The sequence below is a fragment of the Apteryx rowi genome, unplaced genomic scaffold (genome assembly GCF_003343035.1).
Source record: "Apteryx rowi isolate R43461 unplaced genomic scaffold, aptRow1 scaffold_172, whole genome shotgun sequence".
NCBI classification, from domain to species: Eukaryota; Metazoa; Chordata; class Aves; order Apterygiformes; family Apterygidae; genus Apteryx; species Apteryx rowi.
In genome coordinates, this window is record NW_020447997.1 from 1,114,938 (window position 1) to 1,130,826 (window position 15,889).

At 36.1% G+C, this 15,889-nt stretch overlaps 1 protein-coding gene across 9 annotated transcripts in view; it reads left to right on the top strand.

Moving 5' to 3' along the window:
* TCF12 (transcription factor 12) overlaps window positions 1-15,889 on the top strand; it is a 183,158-nt gene that overhangs the window by 45,592 nt on the left and 121,677 nt on the right. For 5 of the 9 annotated variants that reach the window (XM_026060890.1, XM_026060891.1, XM_026060896.1 and 2 more), the window contains 2 exons: window positions 5,284-5,357; window positions 9,118-9,186. The exons of 1 other annotated variant lie outside the window; for it this stretch is intronic. In XM_026060890.1, the coding sequence (XP_025916675.1) occupies window positions 5,284-5,357; window positions 9,118-9,186 (143 nt within the window). The remainder of the gene's footprint in view (window positions 1-5,283; window positions 5,358-9,117; window positions 9,187-15,889) is intronic. 3 more of the 9 variants (XM_026060893.1, XM_026060895.1, XM_026060897.1) reach the window with 1 other exon arrangement.

Here is a 15,889-nt window from a genome sequence, read left to right on the forward strand (position 1 = left end):
GTAGGGTCTAGAGCTTGTACCAAATTACTTTGTTTCAAGATAGATCCCCCCCCCCCCAACAAAGCCATACCACTTTCATTAATCTTCTGTTGAACAGAAAGTACAAAAAGAGATGCCTTTCCTTTGGTACTCCAGCAGGTACCTTAAGTAAAAATACTGGCAATTTTGTTACCAGTGAGGAAATTTCCTTCCTGATTTGAGGGAGTGAGGAGAACAGCAGGAACTGACCAGATAAATTGCATTTTGGTCAAAACCAATTGACAAAATGTAGTTTGTATACTCAGAGCAAGACTCCATTTGGAGCCGGGTGTCTGAGCACCCCTTCTGGCTGACCCACGAGACCGGGAGTGCTTGAGACTCTTTGGAACAAGAGTGACTTCCTTTCCTCTGATGTACCATAATGTGACCTTTTCTCTTTTTCTCTACAAACTGTAAATGAGAAAAAGTCCACTTAAGAGTCCACTCAGTCTGAATATAATGGGGTATTCTGTTTTGCTTTCAGGTACTCTGAGATTACATGAAGTTTTGCCCTGTATTTTATATCTATATGCTGTAATGCAAACTGTATGTTCTCCAAGAAATAGTATAGTTTGAGATTTGAAGTTTCTCATGTTTTTTTTTCCATATTTTAAACACTTCCCCTTGTCTTTCCTTGGGGGAGAGAAAGGGGGAAGAGGAGAAATCCCTCTATTTTTATTGCTTGAAATGAAAGTGTTTTGTCTTCAACCTAATTATAATGTTGAATCTGAATTTATTTCAATGGCACTTAAGTGGTTAGACTGTTGATGGCTTGCCTGGCTTTCATTTCTCCTCTCAATTTGATGAATGCCCATAGCTTTGTATATTTTAAGACCACCACGTGAAATCTATTGTCAAAGCTCCTTTCTGTTTTAAGTAATGTTTTTTCATGGTAATATGTGTGTGGAAATATCTCTCTGGTGTCTTTACTTGCTTATTTGACTTATAAATTCTAGGTACTTTGTTAACAGAATAAAATCATTTATAACCTATTAAAAATACTAAGTCTGTTTTTGAGAAATATTTTTTTATTTGTAATCAACAAGCAGAAGCTAAGAGCTATTCTTAATCTATTGAAAAATTAAAATTTTTAATTGAGATGGTATTTCTTTGTCATATTATATTTGCCTTTGCATCCCCTCACTAGAAAGTCTAGATCTAAAATATAATTTTGTGTCATAATTATTGTGTCATACTTTACACTAGACCTTTGTAATATGGAGTCTAATGGTAGATTGATTGGTTTGGGTGTCTAAGATGCAAAATACAATCAATGTTGTTTTTTGTGCGCTAGTTTTTTTACGATTGATTTCAGCTGTTGAATCTGATCTGGAGCAATATCATTACTCTGAAACAAAATTGGATAAAGAAGCTATAAAAGATAGAAACTCATACCTTGAGTAGCTGCTATAACAATCTACAATGTGATTTCTTTGGTCAAATCACTTATTTGATCAACATCATAGCAGATGGTAACCCTATAAAGTATATTACCTTGTTTACAAGAACATTAGACCCTGAGTCTGTTGAAATAAGTTTTAAATATTGTCTCCTTTATCTTATACCACCAAGAACAGTAATTTTCAGTTTGATTGTAAAAAACAATTTTTTATTAGATAAATGTTTGGACCTGTTTCTTCAAAATGAATGCATATGTTGAAATAATGAGGCAGCAATTTTTTTTCAATTGTTCTTTGAAAAGAACCTTAAATGCTCTCAATCCTGTTTGAAAAGTGACATTAAGCAAAAACCTTAAAATATATGTAGAATTCAATCTATAAAGGTAGAAGGCCTCTTTGCTCGCTTGGCCTGGTGTTGCCGAGGTGAGTGAGGAGCAGCGGGTCTCGCTGGTGCCCTGGGCTGGTGCCTGCTGGGGCGCAGCAGGAGGGCACAGCAATTGCTGCGTGAGCCAGAACCAGGCTGCAGGCTGCCAGCTGAATCATCCAGGACCAAATTCACTGAATTATTCAGTTAAACTACAGCGTAGCTTCTATAAAAGTAACCAATTTTGATTATGAAAAATATGAAGTCAACTCCTGAGTCATTTCAATGACTTACCATCCTTGATGCCTACTTTAAAAAAAAGAAAAAGAAAAAAAAAAAAAGTGGGGGTGGGGGTAGGACCTCGTTAGACTTCTGTCTCCTTGATTGCATATAGTGTATTATCTCTACAAAAATATTTGCAGGTGATTGTTGAATTTCCCACTCTTTTGGATTGCCTAAGCAGGTTGAGCTACTGGAGCCTTTCCCTGTGCAGAGTATTTTTCAGTGCACTGATAACTCCTACAGCTTTTCTGTCTCTTCTTAACATCCTCGATGAATTAGTGGATACCGGAGTTGAACACTGTTTTCTCGTAGAAGGGGTTAGATAAAGATGATGATCTCCCTAGTTCCATTCTGTTTTGTATTTTCCGGGAAAATGCTTGAATCCATTTGATCACACTGTTGCTTTGAGACCTTGTGTTGAATTTATTACCCAAGATGGTGCCTGTACTCTCTTCAGGATTGCCGCTTCCCAGTGCAGGGTCCTCTGTCCTGAAGTTGTATCTTATGCTCCTGGTTTATTGATGTAGAACTACAATTTAGCTGTATTAAAGTATGTATTATTTCTTTGTGCCCAGCCTGCTAGATTTTGTTTGGGTCACTGCATTAGTCTTATTTTCCTCATTGTTCCCTGCTGCTGTGATTTTTGTGTCTTGCAGCAGTTGACTGGTTGTTTTTCATCTGTGCCATTGGTGGAAAAAAACATTAAATAGTTTAAAGACCAGAAGAGATTCCTTTTGCACCACTGCAGAAGCTTCTGTGGTTTCCTGGTGCGGGGAGTGTAGTGATGTGGTGTGGGCTGCGCTAGTGGGGCCGGGGACGGCAGCGCTGTCGCTCCAAGTGACAAAACCGTCGTGGGGTAGCAGGAGCTCAGGGGTTCCTGACGTGCTAGAGCCAACTTCTCCATATAGTCTTCCAGGAGGTTCTGAAGTGTCCGTATAGGTACTTCATGTGCAAATTCTGATTAAAGAGCAGATATAGATGCAAGGCTATTTTTGGCTTGTAGGAAAAAAAATAATGCCCCATGAAAGGGAGGAAAAAGACACCTGGTAGAAAACAACAGTGTTCAGTGGTCCTGACTAACGTGGCTAACTGTGCTGGGTTTTTTTGTTGTTGTTGTTGGTGGTGGTTTTTTTGTTTTGAAGAACAAACTCAGGAGACTACTTAGAAATTAATTTTCCTTCCCATCTTAAAATGTTACATTTTGTTTTAGAGTGGTTTCTTTAAACAAATTGTTTGCATAATACAAATGACTGAAGAAAAATATGACAGTTTTCCACTATACGTGTGCTTATTTAGCAGAACCTTTAAATAGGTCCTTATGTCCCATTGACTTCAATTCTTAAATGAATAATATGTTTTGCTGATTAGGGAGTCATACATTTAAACAGTCTGTACTTAAATCATGGATTGATATATTTCCTAAATAGGTTTTTATAATGTACTGTGTCTTAGATTTTCAGAAATGTTTTGTCTTGCAGTAAGATATTTTTCTTAATTTTTTTTTCCTCCTACTCTCTGTTCCTTTTGAAACTAAAGCAATGGAAAACTTGTTATGATAATCACTGTATTACTGATGCTGTTGTTTCTGGCAGAAAAGAGTCAGTTGTGCCAAAAGATTACTTTTGCCTTTGTCAGTGCCAGCCACGAGTTTTAACTCAGCTCCTGGATCAATTACAATAAAACAACAACAATGCTGTCAGCTGCAAAATGCAGCAAACTTGCACAAATTGTTGGCTCAGTATTTTTTTTTTTTTTTTTTTTCATTTCTAAAGAGCATTCTCCAGCCTTGAGGATCTTTCCTGCAGTACACAAAAGGAGTCTGTATTTTTAATCTGGCTGATTGTACTGTACTTTCAGTTTAACATGCCTTCTTCAGGCTCTCTTTGTTACAACAGTATTTTATAGCTTCATAAAATGCATTTCTAAGGAAATAATGATTAGAATACTATTACTCCATAGGTGATTATTTACATATCAGCTTGTATTTTCTTGTATTTTATTTTGTGATGTGACCAGTCTGATGTATATGCATGAAAAATTTTATAGTTGCAGTAAGTTAATAAAGTTTGGGGTTAAGGGTGATTGTGTGGAGTAACTTGCACTTGGTTCTTATTTATAAATCGTGACACTACAGAGCTTCATAAAGAATTTCTACCGTGCATCAAAACTATGAGAGAAGTCTGGGTGCCAGGAGGCAGAAGGTAATTAGGGGAGTTCTGCAGGCCGAGGGGCATGGGGGTGCACCACTGAGAATGGAATTGTTCCGCCCTTAAATAAATACAAGTTCTGGCTATACATGTAATCAGACCTAATTAGTAGAGTAACAATCTTATCCTATATGAGTGGCTGTAAAAATCCAAGTGCTTTTTACAATTGGCTGTTTTGGAATGTGTTTTAAAAGATGTTTTAACTAAATAAGTTTTGAGTAAAGAGTAATTATTTCGTTGGAACAAGTGTTGGCAACAGTATTTCTAATTGTTAGCTAGGTAATGTATTTTTTGGTTCTATGTTCTTATATATGTTGAGTTTAAAGAGCTCCTTATTTTCTCTTTCCCCTTTCTTTTTTGAGCTGTAGCCTGGATTTGCATAAAGGGAACCGATTCTAAAAGAACCGTTAGAAAATTAAAAAAAGATTCCTGTATCAGTAGAGACAACATCATGAATTTCTCTTTTTTCTTCTTTTTTTTTTTTCTCCCTCCCCCCCAACTGAAATATAAAGCATTCTGTCTTGTCTTTTATGGTAAAGTAACTTGCATGTAGTGTAAAGACCCAGTAGGGGAAATAGTTTGGCACTTTTTTCAATGCTCAAGCAAGACATGAGAGCAAGGAGTAGATAACAACAATACATTTCACAGTATGTGCTGCAATAGTCAGTGCTTAAGATGTAAGATAAATGAGGCTGTGCAAAAAGCGAGGCTACCATGGTTGCATTTGTTTTGTTACTCGAGTTAATTTATGGATTGTGTGGGGAAGGCACTGCAAATGGGCAAATCTTCCTGACTCTTTATGCTCCAGGTTTCAGCAGCTGCAGGTGTCCAGACGAATAGGTTGCTTTGTAGCCTACTTCATTAACAAGTTCCTTGTTAACGTTAACTTTTTGTTTTTAGAATTACTGCTTTTAAGTATGTGGAGGAGATTGACGCTGAAATCAAATTCAGAGAACTTTCTGCTTTTTGCTGTCTTTTATTATAGGTCTGTACTTTTTCTTTTTATTGCTAGGTATGGATGAGCGAACAGGTGCCACATCTTGGGGAACAAGTGGTCAACCAAGTCCTTCGTATGAATCTTCAAGGGTAAGGTTCCCACTTAATAATTCATACTTCAAGTTTATGGGAATGTGCAATGAAAATCAGCAGATGATTTGGCAAAGTTTTTGAAGGGTAAGCTCCTCTTGTATAGACTAGCATCTTTTAGAGGCTTTAATAACTTTGATATACTGCAATAGTAATTCATGTTTCTAAAGATAAAAAATATATAGGTTTAGTAGTTATGAAAATAAAAGTATATAACTGTATAGTTGAATGATAGCATGTGTTTTCTTTACCTTGTGGTCAGAAAATTAAAGTAGAAATCATGTTACTTATTCAGGAACAGGTTTATTGGCAAAGTGTAGGGAACTCTAGCCTCTCCATTAACATTACCCAGTTATAGCATGTGCTGCATCATGGTGTTGGAGAGAGGCATCACTTTCTGAATACCCCCATCCTACCCTTGTTGCGGCTGCATCCATCCTGTTATTGATCTAAACTTTTTAATAGTATCTAATACCCTACAGTAAACTTGACTTGATAAAACCCAAATAAATGTGAACAAAGTTTCCCCTTAATAAATTGCATTCCTTTTCATCTGCTCAGTTTTCTTTTTATGAATATCTACTTCCTAAGAAGCCAATGGTTTAAGTCCCCAATTAATTAATTAATAGAAATACATAGCATAACTGATGAACGTAGTTCAAATATTCTGTTCTGATTCAGTAGCCTTGTGCCAGAGAGCTGTCAGCTCTTGTAGCTCTGGCTTTCTTTTGCTGTGGAATGATGTGGGGGATCAGGGAGGTTGTGAGACTGTGGATCTTGTCCAGCTCAATGGATATTGTACCTGAATTTAGAGGTGAGTATTAGAAAGATTCATCCTGGAATCTTAATTTTTTTCCCCTTGATCTTCAATAAATAAGCTATAATAAAAGGACAGAAGAACTTTTGGGGTTGTATTTGTCTGACAGCTGCAACATAGAGATTAGGCATCCTTTTTAAACATCCTGCGTAACTTGAGGCATGAAGCCCAGGCTTTAGATATCCCGGTCTTGTCTACATTTGAAATGGAAACTTACTGTGCAGTTCTTAGTAACTGGTATTTTTACGGTAAGTGTTTAGTGTTCTGACACTTACTCATTCATGAAGCTGCTGATCAATATCAATCAATCATAACCTTGCGTAACTGAAATATGAGCTTGTGATTCCTAGGCTGTGGCACTGTATTAATCACATATATTCTCAGGGAGAGGGTCAGCCAACTGGAATTCCAAAAATGTAAAGTTGGGGTGCCTGGGTGGTTTTATTTATATATATATGTATATGTATATATGTATATATAAAATGTGTGTGTGTGTGCACACACACACGCACACACATACATATACATATATACACACACACACGTATACTGTAACTGAAGTGCACAAGCAGGAAATTAAACACCGGCTGAGAATCAGCCTCCCACAAATAATACCAAATAAAGGTGGTGATAAAGGCAGACGTTAGTGCTCTAACAGAGGTATACTAGAAGCTAGAATCATGTGAAGAGGCCAGTGCTGTTTGTGTGTATCATTAAGAGCAACAGAAGAACTGTAAATATAAATTTGGCTTGAGCTTTATGGAAGACTTCAGAAAACAGAGATGTTAACTACTGGTCAGGTTCTCCCCACAGCAGTTGTAACTTTAGACTTAAAATAGTATGTGAAAATACAAATTTTTCCTCCCAGCAAACAATTCTTGCTGAATCATTATTATAGGACAGTTTTAGCTGGTCAGTTGCATTCTAGCCAAACTGAGCATCATAAGAGTTGGTGGAATCTGTTCCCCAGAATGTTATTCAAATATTTCTTCCTTTTTTGTGTAAGTGCAAGGATTTTTTCCTCATGTAAGTAATTTGAGATGATATTGGAAGTTTATTCTGTAGTACCAATTATTTACAGCTTGTTTAAAAAAAAAAAGAAGAAGAAAAAAAAGAAAAAAAAAAAGTCCGTGAAAATCTGTATGTTCATTTAACTGGAGCATGCTATTTTGATAGGTATTTACTAATTCAGACTAAATATGTTATAAACTACATCTAATTTTATGGATTGGTGGTTAAAGCTGTTTTGATTTTTAGGAGGTTCAAAAAATGGAAAATACTGACACAGACTTATTTTCATACTTTTATTTGTGGATGAGGTTAATGATTTTATAGTAAAGCTTTGTGTGCTTCGCTCTAAAATTTAGAACAGGAAAACACTTAGTAGTCTATATGTAAACTTAGACTTAAAAGGAAACCATCAAGTTCACCTCTCCCTTTTGCCCCCCAGGATAATGTTTTGTATGTGCCTGTTCCATTTTAAAATTGCTTGCTTTCTTATAGTGTCTATGTGCTTGTTTGTGTAATTTTGAACTTGGTAAAGTTTCCTTCACTTTGACAGGAAATTTTTTTGTCAAAAGGTAGCAGAAATCATGTGGGGGGGAAAAATAATAATCTAGTCCTAAATTCTAACTGAAAGATTCTCATTACAAGTTGTGCATTTTCACAGATACCTACGCTACCTTTCTTTATGGAAAACCTGTTAAATACGTAAATTTGCTCGGAGTAAGTCTTGTGTTAGCACAGAACCTGATGTTAGACTGTCCATAAAACTTCTCTGGCGGAATGCCTGTAGCTGTGAGCTGTTGGCGCTTGGCTCCTTGGCCTCCGAAGTGTTCCTGATGGGCTTTGGGACTACTGGCTGACCGGAGCTGTAGCTTGTCCTGGGAGTCTGCTGTGCTTGTCTTCGAAAGGAGATGCAAGTCTCTGGTGCCAGCTGTTGAAAGGCAGCAGAACATCTGCATCTCCTTGGGTTCATGGGGATATGATCATCAGGCACAGAGGAGTAATAAGATAGATTTATCCCACACAGTCAGATTAGATAGTGTTGAATCGAAGTTAAGTGGGTACCCAAAGGAATTCAGAGGGTTTGGCCCGTGAATTTTGATCTTTGTCCAGGCCTTCATTGCACGTAGATGATGGGTGAGGGAAAACCAGCTTTCTCTAGAGCACTGTATTGAAAGACAGTTGTCTGGAGTATCATTTAAATGATAACGATTTTCTATTAATTCTTAAATTCTTAAGTGTTTAAATTCCTTTCCTTTTAAAGGAAAACTCCAGTGTTGTATTTCTCCCAAAAGGTCATGAAATACGTACTGTCTGTATATAGAATTTATAACTGTTAAAAGCATTAATTCAATCCATGGCCATGTTTTTCTGCAAAAAGTAGAACAAGGGAAATTCTGTTCTGCATTGAAATCACTGGAAAAGCACTGGACTTCATACAGCAGTCTAGATCAAGTTTGTATGCGTACATTTTGATCAAGATGTATTGCCTTTTTTTTCTTTCAACTAGTCAATAATTAGTGAAACACATTATGCTACTGATTCAAAGAATTTTGAATAAAGACAATTTCTGACTGCTACGTCTTACCCTGACCAGATCAGATGACTGAGTGTGAGGAAGAGCTAAAATGAGTGTGAGGAAGAGCTAAAATGAGTGTGAGGAAGAGCTAAAATGAGTGTGCAGGTTTTTATTGGGAGAGAACAGATCAGTTTCTCAGCAAGCAGGGCACATGATGCAGTTTGTTTGCCTTTTGAGTTCCTGAATGCTTCCTCGTGGTGACGTACAGACTTTAAAAAGTTATAATTGTCTTATTTGTTAACATGTTAAACATTTGCTAAAATAAGGCTACAAAATCCAGTGCTTTTTCCTCATAGATTTCAGTACAGAATGTTACTCTTGTCCTAATTGTTCTTACTACTTTACTTGCCTGTTTACAGGAAAATGGCAGCCTTCATGGAAAAAGCTCAGACCTCTCCACAGACATAGAAAAGTTGAAACCTCAAGAGGTACTACTTATGCTTTTTACGTTGTGTGTGGTGGGCTTTTTGTTTTGTTTTTTTTTTGTTTTGTTTTGTTTTTTGGGTTTTTTTTTTGTTTGTTTGTTTTTAATCTGCCTGCAGCCTGCCACTGGAGTTTTCCTTTAAAAGTCACAATAAAGTGACAGAATTGGATAAGAGTTTAAATTACTGGACCAGTATTGACTGGAATTTTCAAAGGCACGTAAGGATAATCAATTTTCAACAAAATAGAATTGGAAATTGGTGGTAGTTAAGTACATACTTCTTCTAGGCTTATTAGATAAGACAGTAGAAGATGGGATAAAGGAGATCTTCCTTTCCCTCTTTTCCTTGCTCCTTCTAAAGGTCTGTTTAGCTAAGTGTAGTTGGTCTGATTGTGTCCAATAACAATGCTTAAGGAAAGAGCTTAAGTACAGGGCAAACACTTTCACTACCTTTGCCTGGCATACTCTCCCAGCTGATCCCAGCAATTAGTGATACAGGAGGTTTCCCGGCCAGAGTCAACCTCTTGGTCACTGTTCTCGTAGTTACTGATAGATTTGTTCTCTGCTGGTGGCTAATTTTTCTGACTCTAGTTGTAATTGTGGCAACAATAACGACTTAAACATTTTGTGGCAAAAATACTGACGTGTTTGTGTGACAACCAGTGATTTAACTATTTCTACCATGTTCCTCTGTTCTGAATAAGAATGATTAATTGTTACCTATGCACTTCATAATTCAATGTTGGGTTTTTTTCGTGAACATCTTTGTTTTACATGCCAGTTGTCTGTCTCTCCTCTTCTCTGCCAAACTGAAGAATCAACGTCTATTGGTCTCTGCTTGTATAGCAACTGTTACAAATCTCTGATTAGTTCTTGTGCCCTTCTCTGTATCTTTTCTACATATCTCGTATAACTTAGAGTTGGGATGATCACTGCTGCATGCACTATTCAAGATGAGGGCGTGTCAACAATTTCTGCAATGGCATAATAATACTTATTTTCATCATCTCTTCCTTTCTTATTCATTCCTAAGAGTTGTCTTGCCCTTCTTGACTGTCACTGAGCTCTGAGATGATGTCACTTAAACTGTGGAGAATAATACTACTTTTTTTCTTTTCTTACGGCTACAATAGTTACCACATTGTTGTCACTGCACAGTTATTTTTTAGCCTGTTTCTTTTGTGTTTATCTACACCAAATTTTATCTGCTGCTTTATTGCTAATTTTTTAGAGAACTTTGCAACACTTTACTAACATGTAGTTCTGACTGTTTTAAAATATTTTTTATAATCGAAATTTACCACTTCTTCATTTACTCTCTCTTTTTGATATATTTATGGAATAATTGAAGAAAGCTGGTACTGGTACAGTTCCTTGGGGAAATAGGGAAAGTGCACTGGTAACTTCTGTTCACTCTGAAAACTGGCCATATAATCCTGTGCTTGGGGTGGAGTGTTTGTTTATGTATTTTAATCTTTTGATCAATAATTAATCCACAAGAGATCCTTCTCCCATATCCCATAACAGTGTAGTTTATTTTAAGAGCCTCTGGTAATACCTCATCAAAAGCTAAAATAGTCTTATTTCAGTACTGTTTTAAACTAATATCCAATTTTGAAAACAAATATTTGAGAATCACTGCAGGCCTAAGAAAACCTTATATAAGAACTTTATTTTTTTGTTGCCTCATATATTCTAACACTGAAAGATCAGTGAGTATCTATATCTCTAGAATCGGCTGTGATGATCTTAAATTTATGAAAAGGCACAAATTGAGACATTAGTGACTTCTGTGTGCAAAAACTCTGCTTCATAGGCCAAACATTTTGTTAGAAAAATAAACCACTTGAAAATTCATCTATTGTGGTAAATAATAAAAAAAGTAGGAAAGTTTTATTTTAGAGGAATAAATTGGGAACGGAAATTAGCAGGTCAGTGTGGAACTCTACAAAATGCTGATTTCTGCCTTATCCTTGAGATGATTATTATACTGAAGTCCATATGCAATACTGTGTCCAATTTTCTTTCTATTGTGGTGCTTGTTTTCCTTCCAGCTCTTCAGTCTTGCTTTTTCTTCTAAATGTGCAACTGCGGTGCTTTTTTGATGGCAATCTTCTGAGTAATGTATGCAAGTCCCTCCCTTATTTGGGTGATATGGAACTGAAGATACTTTTGCCTGTGTTGATGATCCCTTGTATTAGAAGTGTAGCTGGCTCTTTAGCATATGTTGCAGAGACCTATAAAGGTATTTTTTGAAAGCTTGGTTCTATTAGGGTCTTAGAAGCAAATTCTGAACCAAATAGCGTGTTGGTTGAGCCCAGTAAAAGCATGGTGCTTCCCCTACAGCTGTTGGAAGTTTTGTTGCCCTGTTGTGAGATGCTTCTGAACTTTTAGCTTTTCCAATTTCTGTGGAAGTTGTAATTTATAGAAGAAAATTCATAATCTAGGAACAAGTTGGTATAATCACTTTTGGGGGGATAAACATTGTCCTTTAAGTAAAGATTCTTCTGCTGTAGTTTTTATTGCAGTGTAGATAATGGTTGCTTTTATTTTGTGAACAATACCGCTCTGTGAGGTTTTCTTCCATTGTGTTGGGTTTGTTATAATGTGTCTTTGCAATAAATGGAGTAAGTTAGTTTTTCATCTGTTTGGATTTTTCTCCAAAAGAAACAAATCTAAAATTATTTTTCATAAGACATTTCCTAGCTGGATAGCTTTTTTGTTTTTTTTTCCCAATAATAATTTTAACTGTAAAACACTTTGCATAAATTAGCAGAAATATTTTGCTTTCAGAATCAGAACTGTGGGTGCTGTAATTCTTTTCTAGCATATATACACAATAAAAATGGGGAATGTAAATTCTGAACTGATTTAACATAGAAACTATTTTCAGTATTGAGAAGCAGTTTATCTTCCTTTTCATCTACGTAACTCTTCTATACTTGTACTGGAAGCCAGAGTTGAATGGATCAAGGTACCACTGCTAGATTTAGATGGTATTGTAACATCAGTTATTCCCTCTATGTATGTAAAATATTCAGACATGTATTTTAGAGGTCAAATATTGTACTTTATATGCCCATCCTATTCTTCCCCCCCACATCAGTAGTACTTTTAATTTGCAAAGAAGTCAAAATATAGTAATGAGATAGCAGGTTTTGAAATAGTATTTTATACCTCTTAATCTCAGGTACATAACAAGAAAGGAAGCTGTTAAATAGCAAAACAAGACAAGAGGGACACAGAAATACAGTAAGTGTTATCAAGTCTGTTGTATTTGTGTCCTTTTTGTCCTTTTTTTTTTTTTTTTTTTTGAGGGGGAGGGAGGTTGTTTGGTTATTCTGCTGGTTACTTGCTTTTCCTTATGTATGCTATAAGTAAGCAGATGATTCAGGGTGAAATCAAAGGCTAAATTAAATATCCCGTATTTAGTGCGTAGGATGTTTCCCAAAATGCAACTTATTTTTCAGTAATTTGATTTATGGGCAGCACTTTCCAAAGCAGGTTCCAAAATTTGGGCTCTAAATAATTTAGGTAGGTGTCTAAGTACTGTCTTTAAGCATTGTTGTTAGCATGTTGGCCATACTTGTATTACTTTCTTTCCTGGTTTATAGTTTAGTTGAGAACTAGAAAAATCTCTTTTCAGTGATATAAACAGGTAACTTCTTATTGTTACTTCCTGTGATATTGAAATTAGCATTGGAATATGTTTACAAATTAGTTTCCTTTGTGGCCAAGGAAATGTCCTATTTCGTATCATGTTGATATTTGTCTCATAAGATTTGAGAGAGATGTAACTGGCCATTTGGTTTAGCTGTTTAAAATCAGATTCATCATGCACTAAGTTAATTCCCTGGAAAGAAAGGGATTTAGAACCGGAGAAAACAGTGATTATTTCAAAATGGATTCCTTGTTCAATATATTGTGTCCTCCTGCCCTTCCCCTTCCAAACCTTTACAAGGTAAAACCGACATCATGTTTTCAGTTGGTTTCATATGCTGTTACTGGACACTTAGCATTCATCTATTGCAACTTGATATGTGGAAATAACTAATCAATATTTTTAGAGCTATATTACAAAGCATGTAATTTACGGTGGTACTTCGAGGGTACTTGGGGAAGGTCTCTTGACTTTTCCCAATAACACCTGAAATCTAGGGTAATGTTACCTGCTTTTTTTTTTTTTTTTTTTTAATAAGTAGCCGGCGACTGTGAATAGCATTCATTTCTAAAGCTACGTTCCTGCCTTTAGGATATTGTAATTGAAGATTAAAAATTGCTAATAGTGAAAGGGAATCAGAATTAAAACTAGGAAGTGTATAGCTATAGCTCCTTGTCTCTTGTGTAATTAGGTAATATCCATCAGGTAACTGCCTGCATTCCTCAGTTTAATAAAAGTTTGTTGTGCACTAGAGAGATGGGTTTGAATGAGAACCTGTTAGTTCTCAGCATGCTGGGAGGTGGCGTACACAGAGCCTGTGGAGAGAGGAGGTATTTCTTTCCTGGCACTTCAAAGTGAATCTCAACAGCTGAGCTTGGTCTCTTAGCTTTTGTATTGTAGCAGGCAAAAGATAGATAATGTGAGTGTAATGATCAAAGGTGTGTTTTTTCCTGTTTGTTTTTTTTTTCTTGTTTTGAAAGCCAGGCTCATCTTCTATTTGACCTGTGCTAGATCCCTGTGTTATCCTTATGGAGGAGATGGTAGTGTTACAGCAGAGCAGAGCAGGTCACTGGATAAATTGTTGACAGTGCTAGGTGGGAGAGATGAGTTATTGAAGAAGCTGCTTTTCATTAAGGTTTTTGTTCACTTTGCCAATTGGTTGAGTTTTTTTCTTATTGTGTAGAGAGATTTATCCGTTATTCTTTAATTATGTTAAGTCTCAAACTTACCCCATCATTCCCTGTTATATCACAGAAAAGTTTCTGGGCATGTCCTTCTGGTCCATAGAATTGTGAAATACGGTGAAGTACAGTTGTAGTTGCAACATCCAAGGTAGCAGTCTCTATATAAATAACTTGAAAATGAGTTTTAAGACTTAGCTTGTTTTGTTCTTGTGGACTTGATCGGCAGTTCTGTATTTTTTTTATGTGAAATTATTCAAATTGTATGAAGTACTTTAGAATAAAGTAGTAGTCTGAATTCTTGAAGCACAGACAGGTGGAACTCTGTCCTCCTTTAGCACTTTTTTGTCAGAAGGATACTTTGGAAAATATTGATTTTGCTAACTTGGTATATCTTTCCCTGTTCTTTTCAGGTGAATGTTTTGTAAAGTCATTTTGATCACCTTTTGGAAATAACATTGTTTCCAACTGTGAATGTTATGTTTCACTGCAAGACTTTTAGTGATTTGAGTTGTACCAGGACCTATGATAGTGTGATGTTTCTTGGTGTTAAGATATATGAATACAGTGCAGGTGAACCTCAAGGCAAAAAGGAAGGGCACCTGCTGCTATCAGAAATATATTCTAATACAGTCTTAAAAAATGTGGTAGTATCGTCCTTTGCCTAAAACACTGCTGAAGAATGGCACTTGAATTTTGTGGTTTATAACTCTTTTAGTTTTTGATGACCCTGAATAAAATGTTAAATCACCACTTGTCCTGGCATAAGGATTATATAAATTGAAGTTCTCTTATAGTATGTACCTTTTACATTAACAGAATTTTTCATAATTTTTTAAGCCATATTTCTAGAATGATTTATGTCTTTTCCGGATCCTCTGGGACCTGTTACAGATGATAGGTTCTTGCTTATACTCTTCTCTGGGTTAATTTTTAACTTACCTTCATTTTTCCAAGGTACTCTCTTAGCTGGGTGTTCAATAGACCTAGCCTGGTTTGGGCTCTAAAGTCTTTCCTCTGGGAGCCATTAACAAGTATGTAGACCCAGTGACTGACTTTGTCTGTCTCTGTCCTTCCCCCTTCTTTCCCCCTTATTTTTTCTCCGTTTGTTTGTCCTTATGAGTCTCAAATCAGTTTGGAGGGACAGATAATCCAAACTAAAGTGGTTTTCAGCAGTAGATTTACTGTTGTTGATTTAATTATTAGTTATTTAGATGATTATGCCTGATTCATTGAATCATAACATAATTCATTTTGGAAGGGACTTCAGGATTCCTAGATTTTATTTGTTATACAGGGTCAGTCAAACCATAAGACTCAAGAAATCAGAAGCAGTCTTCATTAAATTTAATCCTTTAGTCTGTAGTCATGTTAACTGAAACTGAAGTCGATCATTCTTTTTAGTGATATTTTAATGTCTTAAGCTTAATGGAGATAACAGATGCTAAATCTGGTGTAATTTGCTAACATGCAAGCACCCACCTACTAGTCTGGCCATTCAGTTATGAGCCACAACTTGGTCTGGTTTTGGTTGACACCCAACAACTTGTGTAGGAGAGGTGTGGGGGATAAGGGAGGAGAAACAAATAAAAAAATACATATTTTTTCTACTCCAGTGGACTTGAGTGAAATAAAAGGCTGAGCTGTAATAACCCTTCAGGAAGAAGTTATTCCATGAAGTTGTTAATAAATGCATGGGAAATAGGTGTGCTTGTCCTGCCTTAAAAACTGCAATGTAGTTCCAGTGTCTCATTCATTTTTGAAAGTTTACTGTGAAGTGGAACTAGGATTTTATGCTTATAAGAGAAACTAGATTCCTTGAGCTAGGGTGAAGAGTACAATTTTGCTTATGCATGGACACATTC